Source organism: Neopelma chrysocephalum, unplaced genomic scaffold, assembly GCF_003984885.1.
Source record: "Neopelma chrysocephalum unplaced genomic scaffold, ASM398488v2 Primary Assembly neopelma1_128, whole genome shotgun sequence".
NCBI lineage: Eukaryota > Metazoa > Chordata > Aves > Passeriformes > Pipridae > Neopelma > Neopelma chrysocephalum.
Genome location: NW_020897790.1, coordinates 11,705 through 31,469, shown reverse-complemented (window position 1 = coordinate 31,469; position 19,765 = coordinate 11,705). Strand labels below are relative to the sequence as shown.

At 56.5% G+C, this 19,765-nt stretch overlaps 3 protein-coding genes across 5 annotated transcripts in view; all 3 read left to right on the top strand.

The window, feature by feature from the left end:
- The window catches only part of PRDM8 (PR/SET domain 8), a 27,059-nt gene extending 25,700 nt beyond the window's left edge, over positions 1–1,359 (top strand). The window contains exon 15 of the mRNA XM_027698462.1: positions 1–1,359. This exon is cut by the window's left edge and continues 3 nt beyond it. Within this exon, the coding sequence (XP_027554263.1) occupies positions 1–679 (679 nt within the window). The 3' untranslated portion in view covers positions 680–1,359.
- LOC113974898 overlaps positions 1–19,765 on the top strand; it is a 423,368-nt gene that overhangs the window by 397,543 nt on the left and 6,060 nt on the right. For 2 of the 3 annotated variants that reach the window (XR_003536678.1, XR_003536677.1), the window contains exon 1: positions 17,851–17,870. The exons of the other annotated variant lie outside the window; for it this stretch is intronic. The gene's annotated coding sequence lies outside the window, so the exon portion shown is untranslated. Of the gene's footprint in view, positions 1–17,850; positions 17,871–19,765 lie in introns of those variants that run through there. 3 annotated transcript variants of the gene reach the window in all.
- On the top strand, positions 7,854–15,319 carry FGF5 (fibroblast growth factor 5). Its single transcript, XM_027698461.1, has 3 exons — positions 7,854–8,142; positions 10,444–10,547; positions 13,646–15,319. Exons 1-3 carry the CDS (start codon positions 7,854–7,856, stop codon positions 13,988–13,990), a joined length of 738 nt encoding a protein of 245 aa, XP_027554262.1. The 3' UTR covers positions 13,991–15,319.

Sequence of the window (19,765 nt, the reverse complement as noted above, 5' to 3'; positions counted from 1 at the left end):
GGGGGGCCCGCTGGCCGCCCGCCTGGACGGCGGCAGCCCGGCGCGAGGCAGCGCCTTCAGCACGGTGCCGCAGCTCGGGGCCGGCCCCGGCGGGCCCGGCGGCGGCGCGGCCGAGGAGCGGAAAAGCGCCTTCTCGCAGCCCGCCCGCTCCTTCCCGCACGTCCCGCCGCTGGTGCTGGGCCCGAAGCTGGGCGGGCTGGGCGAGCCCTGCCCCGACGGCGCCGCCGCCCCCGCCCGCCTGTACACCGCCGAGGCGCTGGCCGCCAAGCTGCCGGGCGGCGGGGAGGCGGCGGGCGGCGGCGGGGGCGGCGGCGGGGGGCTGCCCAAGCAGAGCCCCTTCCTCTACACCACGGCCTTCTGGCCCAAGAGCTCGGCGGCGGCGGCGGTGGCGGCGGCGGCGGCGGGGCCGCTGCAGCTGCAGCTGCCGTCGGCGCTGACGCTGCTGCCGCCGTCGTTCACCTCGCTGTGCCTGCCGGCCCAGAACTGGTGCGCCAAGTGTAACGCGTCCTTCCGCATGACCTCGGACCTGGTCTACCACATGCGCTCACACCACAAGAAGGAATACGCGCTGGAGCCCCTCGTCAAGCGCCGCCGCGAGGAGAAGCTCAAGTGCCCCATCTGCAATGAGTCCTTCCGCGAGCGCCACCACCTCTCCCGCCACATGACCTCCCACAACTAGCGGGGACCCCCCCCCGGCTCTGGGGACTCGCCCGGGACCCCCGCCCGGGGACCCCCGCGCCGCCCACCGCTCCCGCCCTTCCCCTTCGATGCACGCGTTTCCACTGTCTGGGGAGGGGCGGGGAGGGCAGAGGTAGAGGAGGAGGAAAAAAAGGAAGAAGAAACAGAAGAAGAAGAAGAAGAAAAAAAAAAGAAGGTAAAAAAAAAAAAGAAAAAGAAAAAAGAGAAGCACCGTGAAAAAGAGAAAAAAAAAATCAAATGACTTAAAAAATACATTTTTTAAAATGTCATATATTGCAACATATTGATGCATTTGTCATACGTTTCTACTTAAATTATTAAGCACTTATGGTTTAGATGTAATAATAATTCTATGTCAGGGTAAATTTTTATTTTGGATATGAAGCTAAGGGCGGGGGGGGCGCGGCGGGGCCGGCGGGTGGCGGGCCGGGGTCCTGCATGCACCGGGCGCTCCCCCTGCCCGGCCCCGCCGCCCGCGCCCCTTCCCCCCGAGTGTCACTGGTGCCCGTGGAATGGAGTCTCGGTAGTTCCGTGTTATCTTCCCTTTCCCGTTTGGGTTTGTTTTTTTTTCCTCGACCTTCTGGAAAAGATTTATTAAACTTTATAGTTTATCCGGGTATGTTGGATGCTTTGACAATAAATGACTTTATTTTCTTCAAAGCCCCTGGACGTTAATTGGTTCCGGGGGGAGGGAAGGGGCAGTGGGGAGGGGTACGGCCCTGCGGCTGCGGGATGGGGACTTGGCCCCCGACTGGGGTGCGCTGTGGGGAAGGGCAGAGACCCCAGACCACGCTGCCTCTCCTCTCTGCTCTTCTTCCCCACTCGCCTGCCTTGCTTTGGCCCCTCCAACATCCATCCATCCTTCCTCTGCGCATCTTTGGTTTTGCCTGGCATTGTATCCACCCTTTATTTCTCTCTTTCACCCTGTCCTTCCCTTCCTTTCCTCTTCCCTTCGTGGTTTCGGTTTTCTATAATTTCTTTCTTTTTGCCTGTCTTTCTTTTTCTTTCTGATTTTCTCTCTTCCTTTTTCTTTCAGACTTTCTGTGTTTTCTGTCCCATTCTCTCTTCCTCTCTTTCCCATTTTCCTTTTTTTCCTTTTCCTTTTCCTTCCCATCCCCTCTCAGCCCCCCACTTTGCTCCACACCACCCACTTCACCCCTGCCAGGAGCCTTTATTGCTTTTCAACCTTGCCAGGGCTGTAGGTGGCCCCTGGCTTGCAGGGTGAGCAGAGCCCTGGGGATTGGGGTGACAGGGCCTAGAGGAGCCCCCAGTCTGGGGTGTCCTGGGACAGGGAGTGCTTCAAGGGGCCAAGGGTGGGTGCCCTCTGCCCTGGTGCATTATTGGGGTGACGGCACCACAACCAGGGACACATGGGAGAGCTCAGGAAAGGGGAACCCCTCTGGGCACAGCAGGACAGTCTGGTCCTATGGGCACCACCTGCAGTGGGTGCATCTGGTGTCAGCCCCGAACGTTTTGGGGTGCACAGGAGGGCCCTGAGGGACGCAGCACCCTGGGGAAACCCATTTCCACACACAAGCTGGCATCACCCTGGAGAGAGCCAGGGCTCACCGTGATGAGGCTGCACATGGCTCCATGGGTCACTGGCAGGGAAAATATCCCAAATCCAGAGCTGTGCAAGGCTGGAGCCCCTGGCAGAGCATGGGAGCTGCCCACTATCTTGCAAGTGGGTCGAGATTACCACTGGCACCTGCTGCCGTGGGGTTTGGGGTTTGCGTGGAGTACCTAGACCTGCTGCAAAACCTTTACAGCTCCCAGGAAAGTGCCTGGAGCCTCAGGTAGGACGTGCTTACAACTCCACACGCTTGGAGAGTGTCTCTCTTGAGGAGCACTGACAGCCAGCACTGGCTATCCTCACAGATGTGGGACGTGGCACGTCTGAGGAGCTTTAGGGGGGTCCCTGCCACGGACAGTCCACCTTCCCGCTGATGCCATTCACTCCGGCACCGTCCCAATAACCCCCAAACCATGCCAGGTGCCGAAGCGACCTCCCTGTGTCAGGAATACGCATGGCTCAACCTGCTGCCGTTAATTGCGGGGGCGACACGCTAATTACTCCCGGGAGCTTTCCTTAAAAGCGGTTTCGCCGCTGCGGCTCCTCTTTCTAGGGAAAGCTTTTGGGCTGCTGGGCCGTGGTCCCGGGGGATGCGGGGATGCCGCGGGGATGCCGGGGGCGGCAGAGGCGGGCAGGCACCGCCATCTAGTGGAGCCGCCGCGGGGCCAACGGGGACGCTCGGGATGCGCGGGGCCCCGGCGGGCTCCTTCCCGAGGATGATGCTCCGAGCTGCTCTCCCGCAGCAGCTCCGCCTCTCCAGTAGCCCCGAGACGGCTTTGGGGCTGGGTCCTTCCTGCGCCCGGGTAGGTTCATAGGGCAGGTGTAAATTATGCTCTCCCCTGCTCCCTGCGCTCGTCCTGGGTCCCGGCGCTGCTGGAGAGCTGGTGCCTTCCCTCCGTGAGGGAGTATTCGGGAGCCTGGTGCACACCTGCAGGTCTCAGCACCTCAGCACATACAGCATCTCTTCTATCTAATCCAAAGACTTTATGGACCAGTGATCTGGGGATCTGTCCTGCAGTATCCTGCAGCACCCTGCTTTATCCTTGTTCCCTGTGACCCTCTCTGCAGGCGCGGTGCTAAGCCCCAGGACTTTCCCCATGAGGTCTGTCTTTGCTAAGGGGTCCCTGCCTGTCAGCTCCCTAAAAAACGCTGTTAGACAGGACACGTGTGGTGCAGGAGGTCTCTGCGCTGTTACGGACACCCAAAGCTCACACTGTTCCTCTCCGTAAGTACAAAAAATCTACATGACTAATGGGCAAGAAATTTGATCAAAGACGTTAGGCTTCGTTTTGGTGAAATCTGATATCAGACTCGGAAGTGAAGCACAAGCAGGATGTGGCATAAGGGCAGGCAGCACCTGTGTCCTGTGCAGTTGGGTGTTGCATGAAGGGGGGTTACAAGAGTTCCCCTTGGGCCATTGCAGGCTCAGGGCTTGGTCACAGCAAGACCGTCACTTTGCAGAGCTATGCTGCCTCTCCTTAGGTCAGCATGAGTGCCATTGCCAGACGCTGCTCCTCTGTCCATCGACAATGCTGCTGCATGGGAAACAGGGAAGGGAATCTCCCTTTTTTTTTTAACTGACTCTCTCTGTCGGTGGTCGATGCTGTGTCGTGTCACTGCTCAGCGCAGAGGCTGGCTGGGCTGTGGCATCAGCCCCTTGTGCAGGATCCTCTCCCAGCATCACAGCCCAGAAAATGCAGTGCCAGGGCATGGCTCAGGCATTTCTCTGGATAGACCTGCCCCTGCGAGCCTGTGCCAGAGCCCACAGCTGCGTCTACCTCCAAAACCCACCCACAAGGGGCATCCTCAGTGTGCTGTGGAGGAGCCTTGGTAGTGAGGAAGGGCAGCCTTCAACTTTAAGGAGCCTCTTGCCTGCATCCTGCAGTGCTCAAGGTAAGGCTGCTCCATCTGCAGCCAGGCCACAATAATAAATAACAAATAATAATAACAGATAATAATAACAATATCTATATAAATGTGTATATAATATATATAATGTCTAATGTATTCATAATGTATGTTATTATATAATAATAATATACCTATAAATGTGTAGATAATGTTGTTATTATTATTATTATTCCTCCAATAAATGTTGCTGTTGTTCCAAGAAGGCTGAGCTCCTCTTTGCAAGGTATGTATCTCTAGTTAATCTCTAATCTGTTAAAACTGGAAAATCTGCTATCAAGATTTAATTTCAATACCCGGCATTTGAAAATGAGTTATTCAACTGCGGATGTCTAAGGCAAGGCTAAAATAGTTCCCTTGTTTTGAAAATAATATGAGCAGTACAATATTTCTTCTCTACTTTCCCTGCTGTTAAGGTCTCGTCTGGAGGGGGGAGAAGGGAGTGGAAAGACCTTATCCAGTACAGACGGTGTTGGTGATGGGTTTTAAACAAATACACACAAAAAGCAAAATGCATAAGGGAAGTTTCTATGAGATACAGTGCTGTCCTGCAGAAGGTAGGGTAATGCCCAGCTTGCACTGGGCTTTTTTTAAGAGAGACATTGGTTTTCACTTGTTTGAATTTCTTTTATTTCCTTATCCAGGCTCCTGAGGTGGCTTCCAAGTGATCTCTGTGGCATTCATGCCCACAGGGCCTGTTACCGGGTTGTCCCTGGGCTCCCTATGGCACCTGGGTAATCGTCTTAATTAAATTAACCTGGTTTAACGCATGGCCTCCTGGGAATACATTCCTCTTTTGGCTTTGTGCAGAGCTGCTCGAGCAGCCCCAGGCTTCGCTGTCCCCCCAGAGTAGGGACGCCTCCGGAGGGACTTGCAGGGTGATCTGATCTCCAGCCACCACCATCCTACTGAGGTGAGTATCCTTCAGACCACGCATCCTCATTGCAAAGGCCATTTTCCAAGCTCCCAGGGGTGGAGTTAAGGGTGCTCCCTCGGGGAACAGCCAACTCCGAGGCAGCCCCAGCCTGCACGAGTGCAAGGACGCGGCGTCGATCTGCAGCCCGCCGAGAAGGTGAATCCAGCATGATATAGCTCTGGTAATGCTGTGGAACAAACCTTTCTGGGAGGGGAAAAAACCCTAGCGATGCTGAAAGGCTGGTGTGTCTCTCCATGCAGCTGCTGGCTGGGGCTGGGGCTGCTGGGGGCCGGGGGCAGACAGAGCTGGCCCCTCGGGCACCCCAGGACTGGGGCTCCGCCGGCTGGTTTCATGTCTGCCTGTGCTTTACCTTGCACATTTTTAAATGGCAATTGAATAACCCCAGGCTGACGTTGGGAGGGGGGAGCACTCCTGCCGTGCGATGCACGGCCCCGTGCTCTGCAGCAGATCAAACAGGCTCAGAAGAGCCCTTCTCATCTTGAAAAGGAGAATTTTGCACTTGAAACCCAGCTTATCCTCTCCATTTGCTGAGTTTTTTCTGCAACCGAGCCCTGAATAATTTAAGTAACATAACATTGGCATTAGGCTTGCAAAGCTGCTGGAGTGTGTGTGAGGGTTGCTACTGCCCAAAGCAGTTACACACAATTACTCCAGGAAGTTGAATGTTACATCTGCTTATTTATTTAGATTAAGGTTTCATGTTTGGTCTGGATTCGGTTTTTTTCCTGAGTTTTGCTGCAGAAGCACCTGCACTATTTGAAATTGATGTGTTGTGCTAATGAATAGGTCCAAATGAAAACATCCAAAACTATACAGTTCAGTCCCAAAGCACTGCTTGGGAGTTCTAAGGGTTTCATGGTGAAGATGAAAACATGCCATGTGCCACAGGGACTTGTCCGAGTCATTTCTCTGCAGCGCAGCCAGCTGGGCATCACTTTCGTAGGCACACAGGAGTCCCCAGAGGAGGGGGATGGCATCCTGCAGACGGGCAGGAGCCCCCATCTCAGGTAGTGTGTCCATTCCACAGCAGGGCATAGCAGAGTGTAGTGCAGAGAGACCCCCAAGGGCTCTGCTGTGCCCTGTCACTTCCAGGGTGGCAACTTTAAACACTTTTGCATTCACCTTAACTTACAGTGGCAGAAATGGTTTGTGGTCTGCTGACCTAGACAGAGAAGAGGGATTACCCTGGGATGATCCTGTGGCAGCTGTAGCCTTTAGACCAAGATGCCCAAGAGGAAGGTGGCCATTCCTCCCTGCGTGCCTCAGCTGAGCTCATACAGAAGGTCCAGCACAGACTCCACATGGGAGGTTCAGAACCCTGCAGGTCCTCGTCCTGCTCATGGATCTGAATTTGGACTCAGCGTGTTCGTGTAATTCAAGATGAGGTGGGTAAGTGGAAGTCATGGATTTTGCCAGGCCAACTGCTACAGCTGGGAGAAGTAAACAAGATTTGAGTGCCCTGACCCTCCTTCAGGTATGTGCATCTATATATAGGGCTGTCTAAATATACGTGTCTATATATAATGTGTGTGCATATAGCTGTGTGGATATATATATGTGCTGAGAAATGGTTTGAAATTGCAGCAATGCTGTGAGATCATCTCTGCTTGCACCAGGCTGTGCCAGGTGTCAGCCAGGCAGGATACAGCCCCTTAAGTGCGCGTCTCTCCCTGTTCCCCCAACCTTCAGCTTCCTCGGAATGCGAAGGTCACTCTCCAGCGTGCCATCCACTCTGCCTCCTTCCTGCTGAACCTGATCCCTGGGCGTGTGGTCTGGCCAAGCCCGCTGGCCAGAGCCACCCCTGGCGATGGCTAGGGAGTGGTTACCAGGTGGGATTTAGGGGAGTACACAGGTTGGCAGGAGCAGTGAGGGCACAGAGGTGCAGGCTGGGCAGGGTGGGTTTGGCCCGTGTTGACTTTTGTAGACTTTTGTAGACGTGAGGTTTTCCCGGTGGCTTCGGGGGCCTCGAGCAGCCGATAAAAGCTGAGCTGAGAAAAGCGGAGTCCGCTCAGAGCTGTGCGGTGTGATGGATGGGCTGTCGCTGCGGGGTCCCTTCCTGCGCCGAGGTGCTGTGTGGCAGAGTTGTCTTTGTAATTGGGAAGAAATACGGCTGCCAGAGCTGGGGGGCACCTGGCATGTGTGTGGGTCACCGCGCCCGCAGCAGGAGGCCGGGGTTGTGTACCCCCGCCTGGGAACCGTGGGGGATGTTGGGCATGGACAAGGGTCAGAGCTTCCCTGCAGGCTGTGAGATGCTGTCAGGGGGGTCGTGGTGGGGACCCCCACCCCCAGGAGCTGCTCCCAAGAGCTGAGCACGGCTGTCCTGCCCCGGGTGGGATGGAGAGAGGCTTTGGCGGCTCGGGGGGCTGCCCTCAGCCCCACTCCCGAGCCCCCCGCCCGAGGCTGGGCTGGGTTGGGCGTGCAGCTGCCGTGTCACCCCCCGAACCCCGGGCGGGGGGCTGCAACTCGACCCTGTCCCCAGGGTCCCGCGGCCCCGTCCCGGCGAGGCGGACAAGTTAATTCCCAGATGGATGCGTCCCCGAGCCCCGCATCTGCCGCGGATACGGGGCGGGGGGGGGGGAGGGGCTGGCGGGGCCGGGCACAGGTGCGGGGCCGCCACCCGGTTATAAATAGCGGGGAGGGGCGGCCCGGCTCCCCCCCATGCCCGGTTCCCCCCGCCGGGGCTCGGAGCGGAGCGGGATGAGGCGCCCGCCCTCCCTCCTCCCGCCCGCCGGCACCATGAGCCCGTCCTTCCTCCTTCTCCTCCTCCTCCTCGCCCTGCCCGCCCGCGCCCGGCGGGAGCAGGTGCCCGGCGGGGCGCAGCGGGGCCGCAACGCCCCCACGCCTTCCTCCTCCTCTTCCTCCTCCTCCCCGGCGGCGGCGGCGGCGGCGGCGGGGCCGAGCCGCTTCCCGCGGAGCCGCCCGGAGCGGCGGCGGGGCCGCCTGTACTGCCGGGTGGGCATCGGCTTCCACCTCCAGCTGCACCCCGACGGCCGCGTGGACGGCGCCCACGACGCGAGTCCGCTAAGTGAGTGGGGAACCGGGGGGCTGGGGGGCTGCCGGGGCGGGGGCAGCGGGGCTGAGCATACCCATCCTCATCCCCATCCCTGCAGTGTCCCGAGCCCCGCGGAGGTGACAGAGCCCTTCGTGCCCGCCACCCTCGCCTGGGGTGAGCTCAGGAAGGCCTCGGGAAGGGGAATCTGGGGTGCTGGGGGGGCTGTGCTCTTTGGGCTTGGTGGGAGCTGCCTGGCTCCCTTCGGGAAGTGCTACCTGAGTGTTCGCCCGCCTCGAGGAAGTGAGTCTGTGGGGATGGTGTGAGGGCGTGAGGTCTGCACTCCCACCATAGCCCCTTGTCAGGCACCTGGGGGGAGGATTTTCTCCCTTTTCTGTCCTTTCCCTGTGGAACTTTTCCATCCTTCCCTCTGCATTCCCATTCTCCCAGCACAGCAGTAGGATATATTCAGTTTAAAAATAGGACTGAGGCTGACGTTCCCCTGAGAGAAAGCTGTGCTAACTCATGGCTTATCCTCCAGTCGGAGTCGCCGTGATATCCTGTTAGAGTGAGCAAAACGGCAGGCAGGGATGAAAAGTCACTTAAAGAGCCCGAGGGCTTGGGCCCGAGGTGACCCCGGCAGCATGCGAGGCTCAGCTGTTGGGAGTGCTCACGGAGCAGCCACCACATCTGCCCCGCACCGAAGTATTCGGGCCCCGTCTGTGTTGAGGCCCCACAAGGGAGCGCAGCCCCTGGGCAGGGATGCTGGGAGCCTGGGAACTCTGCTCGGGGCTTCATGGGCACTGCGGGCATGTGGCCTGGAGGGGTTTAGGGGAAGGATGGGAAAACAGGGCATCCACACCGGGGCTGTTTTGGGAGACGTGAGTTTGGAAGGGCTGGCAGACTTTTGGTGCCACAGCTGTCTTGCAGGGACCTGGATTATGTGAAGTTCCTTCTTCTTAACCTGAGATTTTCTCCCCGGAAAGGCCATGGTGACACCAGCTCTGCACTTCAGAGTGGAGCCAGCCCTGGCTGGGGAAACATACCACTGAGAGGGGCTATGCTGGGGTTTCACACTGAGGAGCTGTCCCTCATGGGGAAGCAGTTGGCTTTTGGCAAACAAACCCTAGCTTTGGCCCCTGGGAAATGGGGCTTGGCCCCAGGCAACCCCAATAACCAAGAGTATGTCTGCCAGCCAGCAGGGCCACCCCACAAAGGGCAGAAGGTTTTGGAGTGCCGTTGAGGACAGGCATGTGCTGGAGAAGGTATTTGCCTCGCTGCAGTGGGGCTGCACAACCCTGTGGCTTTCGGCCTAGTGCACATGGGGCGAGGAGGGGTGGCCCACCAACCCTGAGAAGTGCCCCTTAGGCCCTTGGTGCTGGGACCTGGGTGCCTCAGGGAGCTGTACTTCCTCCTTAAAATAAACATGGGAAGTGGTGATCCGATACCTGGCCTCAGGGATTTAACACGGCTTCAAGTTTGCTCCTGGCATGTTAATCCCATGGCCCTTCGGGGGCCAGGCAAGATGTTCCGTGGGATCCTTCAGATGTTCCGTGGGATCCAGGCCCGGGGCCACCAACCCCCTGGGGCTGCAGCCTGGCAGCAACGCTGCTTCCCCAGGGCGGGAAGGGCGTGTTGGGGATGTGCTGATCCCGGCTGGAAGGGTTTGGGAGGACGCCTGACCCTCTGCCCCAGGAACCGCACACCGCGTGGGGAGGTGACACGTGTGGGTGCTGTTACTGAGGGACGCTCGGCGTTTGCAGCCCTTCTGTCGGATGAGTTGAAGGGCACACGCCCCCTGTTGGGGGCCAGAGCCCCATCACGCTCAGAAAATTCCCGTTTGTTCCATGGCTGGGCCAGGCAGCGTCCCGTTCCTCAAGTCCTGCTGTGAGGGGTGGGCTTGAGGGAGCACCATGGGTACCTTTAGCCCAGGTAGGCTGTGTGACACCTTGACTTCCCGAGTCCAGCATGTGCGGGAGGAGGACAGGCAAGGCTGATCCTGGCAGGCTGGCATAGGCTCAGGGGGCTTTTCCCACTCTCACCCTTGTGAGAGATTTCCCCGGGGGTTCTGTCATAGCCCTGCTAAGAATTGTCCCCCAAAGCGCAGCTTATAAAAAAACCCAAACCCCAGCCACCACCCTGTATCCATCCTGGAGTGAATGGAGGTGGCTCTGCAGGGTGGAGGGATGGAGCAGGAGCTGTGTGGAGCCAGGGAGCTGAGAAGCAGGGATGTGGGAGAGGAAATGCAAACCTGTCAGACTGAGTTGTATTTATTTTTTCTTTGTCACACCGATGTGAAAAGAACTGTGATTTATTTTGGGATTTCTGTCATCCTAGGTATTTTGGAAATATTTGCTGTGTCTCAGGGGATTGTAGGAATACGAGGAGTTTTCAGCAACAAATTTTTAGCGATGTCAAAAAAAGGAAAACTCCATGCAAGTGTAAGTAAACCCCCCGCTTATCAGTACGTGTTGTTTATTAAAGACCTTGTGACACTTCCATGTGCCCGCGGCAGCGACGCTCCTGGGCAGGGCCCCACCGTGCTGACCCCCTCGGGCTGCTGGGATGGCTCCGCGCTGGGCGGCATCGGCGCCGCACGGACAGATAGGGGACAGGTGGAGCTGAAGGCCGCCGAGCCCACCTCCCTACTTACTGCATTTAACCGCGAAAAGTGCGCTTTTTTTTGTGCAGTGGGGTATTTGCATCAGCGGTGCCTGTTCTTTGAGCACGGCTCAAAGTTATTTTTAGCCACTTCTGCAGCAGATCGCGCAGACGGCTTCAGCCAAATGTCTCCCGGAGAGCGGCACGCGCGGCGCCGGCAGCCCCGGGGCTCGGGCTGGCTCTGCCCTTGGGGACAGACAACCCCAGCAAGAGCTCAGGCAGGTGAGGTCCAGCTCGTGCAGGTGTCATACAGCTAGAGTGGAAAAATCCCATAACTTGTCTCTGCAGGCTGTTTCCTGGGGTTTCCTGCAGATCTGATTGTCCCTTTTCCAAGCTTTTTGCATTGAATGAGTCCATAAGCTGATCTTACTGCTTGTTGCAACCTCAGGATGTTGCTTCCCAGTTTCTTGTTGTTAGTTCCAGAGATTGCTTAAACAAACGAAATTAATTCCTCTGCTTACATGAAAGTCACTGCCTTTTAAAGGTGTGTGTACATTCACCACCCCAAGAAGGGTGCTTTTAAGGCAGCATGTTGGCCCCCAGGGTGGTTCCCAGGGAGTCTGGTCAAGGCTGACAGATGGGGAGAGGGAAAAGCTAGTTGCCCATGGTTCCGAGTCAAACCTCCTGGTCATGAAGTGGACGTCACCGATGTGCTCATGCTGCCTGAGCCCACAGATCACTCCCAGGGAGATTTATGAACTCCCCTGTCTCCCTTGAGTATTATTGGAGTGTTGCTCCTGAAACCTAATGATGCTTAAAGGGTTGAGCACGCAGTTGCTTATTTTAGGAAATAAAACAGGAGCAAGAACAGTGTCTAGGGGAAAAAGGGTGGAGGAAAACCTGAGGTGAGGCAACGGAGCAGGAAAGGGGAATAGAGGAGGAGGAGAGGTGAAGGATGGAAAGGAGAAGGAAGCAGGTGGAGTGGGATCCCCGGACCCTCCAGAGCCTTCTCTCTGGGCTTACAATGGGCCCCTTATCCAAGCTGAAGCCTTGATTTATGCCCTGGCGCAGGCAGAAATTAAATCAAACCTCGTTGGTGCATGGTCAATTGTGGACACACAAAGGGCAGGACCGGAGAGAGACATCAGTCAGGCGGGTCAGACTGGGGGTGAGGACACATGATGCCCCGCTCGATGAAAGCTGTGAATTTGTAGAAACTTGACCCAAATGGCTAAAGATGGCTGGACTAAACAACGCCTATAATGCAAACCCGGCATCTGTTGTTCTTTCCTGTCCTGGCAGGATGAAGTTATTTCATGGCCTAATGAGTTCTGAGCAGTACAAAGCGCATCCTGCGCCCGTCACTCAGGGCAGTGCTTTGATATGGGAGTCAGGCCGGGGACTTTACACTGAACCACAGACAAAAGTCATTCCTGCAGGAATTCGGGCTTCTTCGAAACCCACTCTTGGGCCCAGCTCCATCCCAGCCTGGTGCTTTACAGATGCCCTCCTCCTTTTCTTTTTTTTTCATGGCAACTTAATTAAATTACCAAGCAGTTCATTTTTAGAGGCATCAGCTTCAGAAAATGACAGTAATCCTGGCAATTATCAGTTGTGTGCACAGATGGCTTTTTCCTCGTTGATAAATCCTTGCTCCCGTTTGTCCATTTTTAGCACGGAGGCGGTGGGAGGGGTTTTGTGCCTGTCTCGGCAGGGGCCGGCACGGACCCCAGGGGACAGATTTGCCCAGGTAATTCTCCCTTCCCAGGAATCATCACAATGCTGCGATCCTTGCTGGGGCAAATCTCTGTTCAATGGGATTTTGAAATGTAATTGACTTCAGGATTGCTCTTTATGATTGTCTCTGGAGGTCTGCGGAGCAAATCTGATGCCAGCCCTGTGTCGTGCCTGTACCACCCACCTTGTGCTGGGAAAAGTGGCTTTTACTGGCTGGAACGGTGCGGGGATGAGCTGAGAGGCCAATACGTAGGGAAGCCTGACAAGGTGATGGTGGAGCAGCAGCTGATGCACTTCCCAGTCAAGAGCGAGGGCTTCCTTCTGCACATGGGGTGTCCTGCCTGAGCTCTGGGGCTTCAGGGAGAACCTGAGGTCAGCAAAGCCCTGCTGGTGAAGGTCAATGCTTGTGCATGGGGGATGCAGCTTGGAGGGCGTATGAAAGACAGGGAGAGTGAAAATGAGTCATGAGGTGACATCTCTCGGAAGCAACGAGCTTAAGACTTAATTCCAAGTGCTAGGAGGCTAAATGTTCATGGCAGGCTGAGGGCTGTGTCACTTGTGCTCTAAGGCTCAACTTCTCTGCTCAATTAGGAGTGTAAAACACCTTCTGTGTGGTTACAAAGTGCTGCAAGGGGTTTGGTCTTGTACTCCATCACTGGTTTCAGAGCCAAAGAGCTCAGCAATGCCATCCCAGTGGCTTGGAGGCGTTGCTGTGGAATTGGGCTAGGGACGCTGTTGGGGCTCTGGCTGCCATGCCCACCATCAGGTTAAAGCGTGGCAGTGGGCTCTGGAGGGTCTGCTGGAAGCTGCAGCCGGGGGTCCCAGGGCCATGGGTGCACAGCTGGAGTGTTAGGCTCTGGTCCTGCGTTTTGGAATGCTTTTTTAGGGGGGAAGGGAAGGGAAGGGTGCAGCTGGGGCAGGACAGGACAGAAGGGAAGGGCACTGCTGGGGCGGCCCAAGCCTTTTATTTTCAAGGAAGCCCCAAACTGGGTGGCAAGCAGCTACTGAATTATCTGTGTTGGGGGTTTTCCAAAAGGCAGGGTGCCCTGCGCCCTTGGCACGGGTGTCCTGTGTCTCCACCCACCCCTTTGGACCTGCTTTTGGGAGACAGACAAACCCAGCAAGCATCAGGAGGTGGGGGTGAGGGACAGGGACAGAGAACAGCAGCCCTTGGCTAACGGTGTCCCCACTGTCCCCACAGGCCCGGTTCACAGCAGACTGCCATTTCCGGGAGCGCTTCCAGGAGAACAGCTACAACACCTACGCCTCGGCCGTGCACCACAGCCCGCGCTCGGGGCGCCAGTGGTACGTGGCCCTCAACAAGCGGGGCAAAGCCAAGCGGGGCTGCAGCCCCCGTGCCCGGCCCCAGCACGTCTCCACGCACTTCCTGCCCCGCTTCTGGCAGCCGCAGCCCCCCGAGCTCACCTTCACCGTCGCCCTCCCCGAGAAGAAGAAGCCCCCGCCGCCGAAGCCAAAGCTCGCCCCATCCCCGCCTCGGAAGAACCCCGGCCCCGTCAAGTACCGGCTGAAGTTCCGCTTCGGGTAGTGCCACAGTGGGGATGCCGGTGCCGGAGAGACCAGGCAGCTTTCAGGGCTGACCCCACGGGAGACCTGCATCCCCCTCCCCAGATGGACACGGGGGATCTCCAGGTCTTCTCTTCACCACCCGAGCCGGGCGGCATCCCCGGAGGTGTGTGTTGGGATGAAGCAACTCGGGCTTTCCAAAGAGTATTCCTGTGGTGAACTGAAAACACTGCATGGACCTCGGGTTAGTGTTCTGATGCTGAAAGATGCAGAAAGGTACCTCTGCGGCGAAAGTATTTTTTTACCTTGTTTTCACTAGTGACTTCTTTGACAATCATTTTCATACGAGAGATGCTCAGAGCCAAGCGGTTTTGTTTGTTTTTCTTGCATCTCCTTCTTGCTGCACTTTTTCCTCCAACCTTACCTCAGACACCGGATATCCAGGTCTGCCCCTTCCCCTTCTCCTACAAACCAGCTCCTCCCTTCCACAATGAAAGAGCAAGACACCAAGCTCTGCAAATTCACTCATCTTGTGGTGCAAGGGGAGTGGGTATTAAAACTCCCTGTTGGCAATAATAGATACATGTATGTATTTTCTAAGGGTTGCAGGCTTGAGGAGGGCGGCTGTTTGCAGCCCCGCTCCCGAGGTCTCTCCCGTTCTTCCCTGGACAGCCAGAGGAGCGAGTCTACTTCTGTGCATCCAAGTATGGATTTGATATCTGTGTTTAAATTACCTCTGCCCCGGTGCTGGGGCATTTCTGTTGCCTGGTAGAGCCTCTCCACACCCCTGCTCCCTGGGGACAGGGGCACCTGTGGCCCCTGGGTGCCCACTGGTTTCTTCCAACAGTTTTTGCTGCTGATTTATTTTACCATTCACAATACATTTGCAGAGGTGGGGATCAAGGGTTTTATTTTACAGTGAGCGTGGCGACGTGGCAATAAATACTGTTACAGCTGCTTGTCCCTTCGGAAGTGTTTTTCCAGGTTGCCAATGGCCTCGATGTTGAATTGTTTCTCTGTGTGATGTACTCTGTGGAGTCATTGTGCCTATGGAGTTTGTAATCAGTGTTTAGCTGAGCTGCTGTACCTACAGACAACGGTAGCATCGAACCTCACCGGTGAAGCCTTAATAGGAGCCCAGGTGGGCTCATGTGGGCAGAACCCCTCCAGACTTGACCTGCCAGCGTCCGGCAGCAACAATGAGGGTGAGCGGCAGGGCTGAGCCTCTTCTCCGAATATGATTGTGGTACAAATGACTGTTTGCACTGGGATCCCAGTTCTTTGCCTGTCATCCTTCTAGGCAGCCCCTGCTGGACACGCACACTCCACGTACGGGGATGGACGGCCCCGCTGGAATAAAAGAGTTGTGTTTCATTTTATAATCTGGTTGTGTGATCTCTTGTCTGTCTGTGCCTTCTTTTCTTCTCCTGAAGGAGAGAAACAAGTGCTGCTGGATGAGTTGCTACATGTCTTTTCACCAGGGATCTGGCCAGTGCAGTGTCGGCGATGGGGTGGAGCACAGCCCACACTCCCTGTGACATGCTCTGCAAACTGTGCTTTGGGACATCCTTCCTAGCGGCTCCTCTGGGGCCGGTGTTTGGATCTGGATCACAATGAGGCACAGGTGAGGATGTGGATCACAGCAGGGTCAGGCGAACACGGGCCTTGCACCCCCGGTCACTTCCAGCCAGACAGCCTGACTGCGGATGCACGAAATGCAAATGCTGCTGCTGCTGCTGGGCCGTTCAGCAGCTGGGCACCATCAGGTGTAATTAGTGCTCAGGTCACCTCACTAAACTAATGGAATGCAAACTTTTGCAGGTGCCATCCTCAGCTCCGCCCAGGCAGGTGCCTGGAATTCCCTGGGCTGGTAAGAGAGGAGGGAACATGCTGGTCACTTGCTGCTGCTGCTTCCCCTCAGAGGCAAAAGGTATTGTTTTAATCTTTTTTTAATAGAAAATTCTTATGGATGACTATGACAAAAAAAAAAAAAAGATGGTGCTTTACTGTTAAAGTAGTACCTAAAACACAGTCGTGCTGCAACAAAGAGGTCTGTGCGAGGCAGAGAGCAGCCCCAGCAGAGAGACCAGGGTCAGGTAACCCAACAGACACTCCCTGTTCCTTTTGGGCACCCTTGGGCAAGAGAACTCACTAGGTTTGCTTGTCAGGAGGGGACTGAAGGCCTTAGATTACGGTAAATGTTTCTGTTAAATTTAAAACCATCCAGTGGACAACTTGAGGGGCTTGTAAGGAATAAAGGTAACTTGTTCAGGGTGCTTCTTGCATTTCAAAAGTGGTTTTGCTGGTGGCTTAATCTTGTTTATAAGTGTTGGTTGCATTTAAGCCTTCCTGACTACTGCTTTTGCTTTGTGGCGCTGGCCAGCCCCTGCCCTGAGCAGGACAGGGAGCCCCGAGCCTCCTGATCCCTGCTTCCTGGGCAAGAGGACCCTCCTGCCCTTGGGCAGGCTGGTGGGAGCATTGCTCCTACAGAAGCAATGGGAGGGGGGGTCTGCTCTGTGTTGTGACTTTGAGGGAGGCAGAACTTCTGTGACAGCTCAGGAAAAGAAAGAAGGCTCCAGCTTTGCAGCTCTGAGTGTGCCATAAACCATCCTGTCAGCCACTCCTGTTTCATCCCAGTGGATTTATCCTCTTGGCTTCAACCACTGGGGCACTAGTTGCTGACTCTTAAGCAGACTTCTCTACTTATTTTGCATAAAAGCTCTTTGTATTGTCTTTAAATCTTGCTGTACACAGAGGGAAAACCTGCTGGGAAAACGAACAGAGACGGAGGCTCTTCTGTCCCTCTTTTTGGGGAGCTGAGGGCAGTGGGCCATGCTGGGGAAGGGACTCTGCATTCGGGGATGTGGGGAGGTCTGGCTGCTGGCAGCAAGTGGTGGTGGGGCCTGTGTGTGGGACCTGTGGCCTCTCTGGCAGTTAGAATCCTGGAGCAGGCAGAGCAGCACTGGGATGAGCTGGGTGGTGGGTGGACTCCCAGGAGCTAGGATGCAGGAGGATAACACAGGTCTATGAAGTTCTCTGCCCCAGGACACCAGCGTGGTGCTCCTGAGCTCTTTGTCAGCAGGGCTAAAAATGGCACAATTACTGCCTGTGGACCGATAGCCCAAAGTCATCTTTTTTTTCTCTCCCATTCCCTTTCTGACTCTTCTCCTGCAGGCTTTGAGATCTCCAGTCTCGGCTGTGGCTTAGGCAGAGCTCGAGGGGGCCACTGGAACCTCAGCTCACAGTGTGATGGGAGCAGTGTTGGAATAACCCCGGAGTCTCCCGGGAGCCCCGGACACCCCATTTTCTCCGCAGAGCTGGTGTTGGACCCCAGCTGGGTGCCTTCAGCCTTTGCTCCCCGGGCTGCAATGCTGGGGTGCTCCCCTGGGAGTAACCCCAAACTGAATTTAGCAGCCGAGGGGGAGCTGTGGCTTAGGGTGAGGAGCTGCATGTTGTGAGGGGTTGGGAGGCACAGTGGGATTTTTTGGCGCTTTTTCCTGGTTTTCTGTTCTCCTTTTTGACCACTGCAGGTGCTGGGGAGAAAAAGCTGGAAACAAAACCAACGGAAGGGACTTCGTGAATTGCTTTGCAGGCAACTGTCACTTTCAGAGGAAGCACAAATCCTCATGGAGCCAGAACGGGGATGACGGGAGTCCAGCAGAGTGCAGTAAGCTGCCACTGCCCCCAAGACCCTCCTTTTGGAGGCATTTGTTGACTTTCTGAAACAAAAAAAGCCTCCCTATCTTGTTTGCAACCCTACAGCCACCCCTACAGGTGTGTGTCATGTTCCAGGCCCTCAGAGGGGTTTGTATGTGTGTTGTGCTGGTGGATGCATGGTTTGGGAGGAACATTTTTTTTGCAGAAGGGAGAGGATTTGGGATGGAGCTGTCGAGCTTGGGCAGGTGAGAAAACCCCCCTTCCCCCCCCCTTCGTGCAACCCCAGATATCCATCCCTTCTTCCCTCTTTTCTCCACCCTTTTCCTCCCCTCCTCTTCTTGCTCCCTGTTCTCCTTTTGTCTTGTGCCCCCTGTCTTTTGCCCACCCTCCCTCTCTTTATTTCTGCCTTTGGGGGTGAGTAAAAAGGGGTGGGGGAGTCCGGGGTCGATGAGGTCATTAGGGGCATCCCGACGCCTCTGGGAGAGAGAGAGCGTGCGATGGAGCAGCAGGTCAGTGGGGATGAGAGGGGTCACGTAGAGTCCTCCCAAAAAAGGGAGGCTAAGCCCAAAAATGCCTGAAAATTACTGGGGGTGTTCGTGTAAAAATAATTTTAAAATTACCTTCTCTCTTTTTTCTATCTATTGAAATATAATATTGACATATAAATTGATTTTAAAAGAGAGCCTCGTCTCTACTTTATTATATACAGCATCGAGGAGTGTAAGAAATGCAGGATGCAGAAAGAGGGGGTTTGAAAGCAGGACTTGGGTGCGTATGAATGAAGCCCCACGGCGCGTGCCAGCGGGAGGGCGGCGGGCGGAGCTCTGTGTCGGGGCTTTCCCGGCCGCTCTCCTTCTCTCAGGGGGACGCGCGGGGATCGCTGCTGCCGCTGAGGGGCGGCACGGGAGCGAGGGCGGCGGGTCGCAGAGCTACGCGCTGCTGCAGCGAACCTTGCCGCTCGCCCGTTCCCTGGCGGTCAAGTGGGACGGGGGGGCAGCCAAGCAGGCGACGCCGGCGCATGCGCAGTCGTTAGCAAGACGCCGGCGGTCACGTGGTCATTAAGAGCGGCCAGGCGCGGGACCGGCGACGCATGCGCAGTGGCTCTTGTGCCGCTGCAGCGCTCCCTGCTCAACTTAAGGGCCGGTTCCCGTGGCACGAAGGGACTTGCGATCTCCCGTCTCTCCCGGGGTGTGTGTGGGGGGAATAACATGAAGATTTTTGGGGTTAAAGCGCAGAAATTAGCGAGGGACGTTCTCCGCGTAAACTGGGACAAAGACGGCGGCGCTCTGACCGGAAGTCCTCCAAGGCGACACAAAGATGGCGGCCCCGGCCCGGAAGTTCGCTGCGGCCACACCAAAGATGGCGCCGCCAGGACCGGAAGTTTGGCGAGACCACACACAAGATGGCGGCTAGAGGCCCCCTTCCCTCAGAGAGGCGTCTATCCTATTGCCTGACCTCCGCCCCGACCCGAACCCCCGCCCCGCGCCCGCAGCGCCGTCTCACCGCGCTGTTTCCCGGTGCGGGGACAGGGCGGGGCGCTCGACGGCGCCGGCCGCGGGCGGCAGGTTCGTGGGCGGTGGCAGGCACCGGCGCGGGCAGCCCCCTCTCGGGGCCGCGGCGCGCGGCTCGGGCGCGAGGACCCCAGGCAGATGGCGGACCCGCCGAGCCGCCCGCCCCGTTCCGCTCCGCTCCCGCCCCGCTCGGTCCCGCCGTGCCCCGGAGATGCTGTCGGGGCTGCGCCGCCGCCTTCCCCCCCCCCGGAAGCGACCCACGGCGGCAGAACCGACGTTGGGCTCTCCGGGAGATCGTCCCCGGGAGAAAGCAGCTGGGCAAGAAAAGCAGCCTAAAAAGAGCCAGGGGGGATCAGAGCAGCAGGTTTTCCAGCCAAGAAAAACCAGCAGAGAGATGAGGGAATCGGCTTCCAATTCATCGGGATTTGGTGGGGGGAGGAAGGATTTCTCTGTGTTTTCCAGTCCCTTTGGATTCCTGAGATGATTTGAAAAGGATGGCTTTAGCAATCAACTCAACTGGAGATTTTGGCTTGGAGAGGAAATGATGCCAAAGAAACGCAGAGTTTTAGGTCAGTTTTTGGATGATTTGGGTCAGTTTTTGGGGTCAGTTTTGGGTCATTTTTAGGGGT

Coding starts and splice junctions, on each gene's coding strand:
- FGF5 (XM_027698461.1), top strand. CDS start 7,854: ATGAGCCCGTCCTTCCTCCTTCTCCTCCTCCTCCTCGCCCTGCCCGCC. Junction 8,143..10,443: donor CCACGACGCGAGTCCGCTAA/GTGAGTGGGGAA, acceptor CTGTCATCCTAG/GTATTTTGGAAATATTTGCT. Junction 10,548..13,645: donor AAGGAAAACTCCATGCAAGT/GTAAGTAAACCC, acceptor CTGTCCCCACAG/GCCCGGTTCACAGCAGACTG.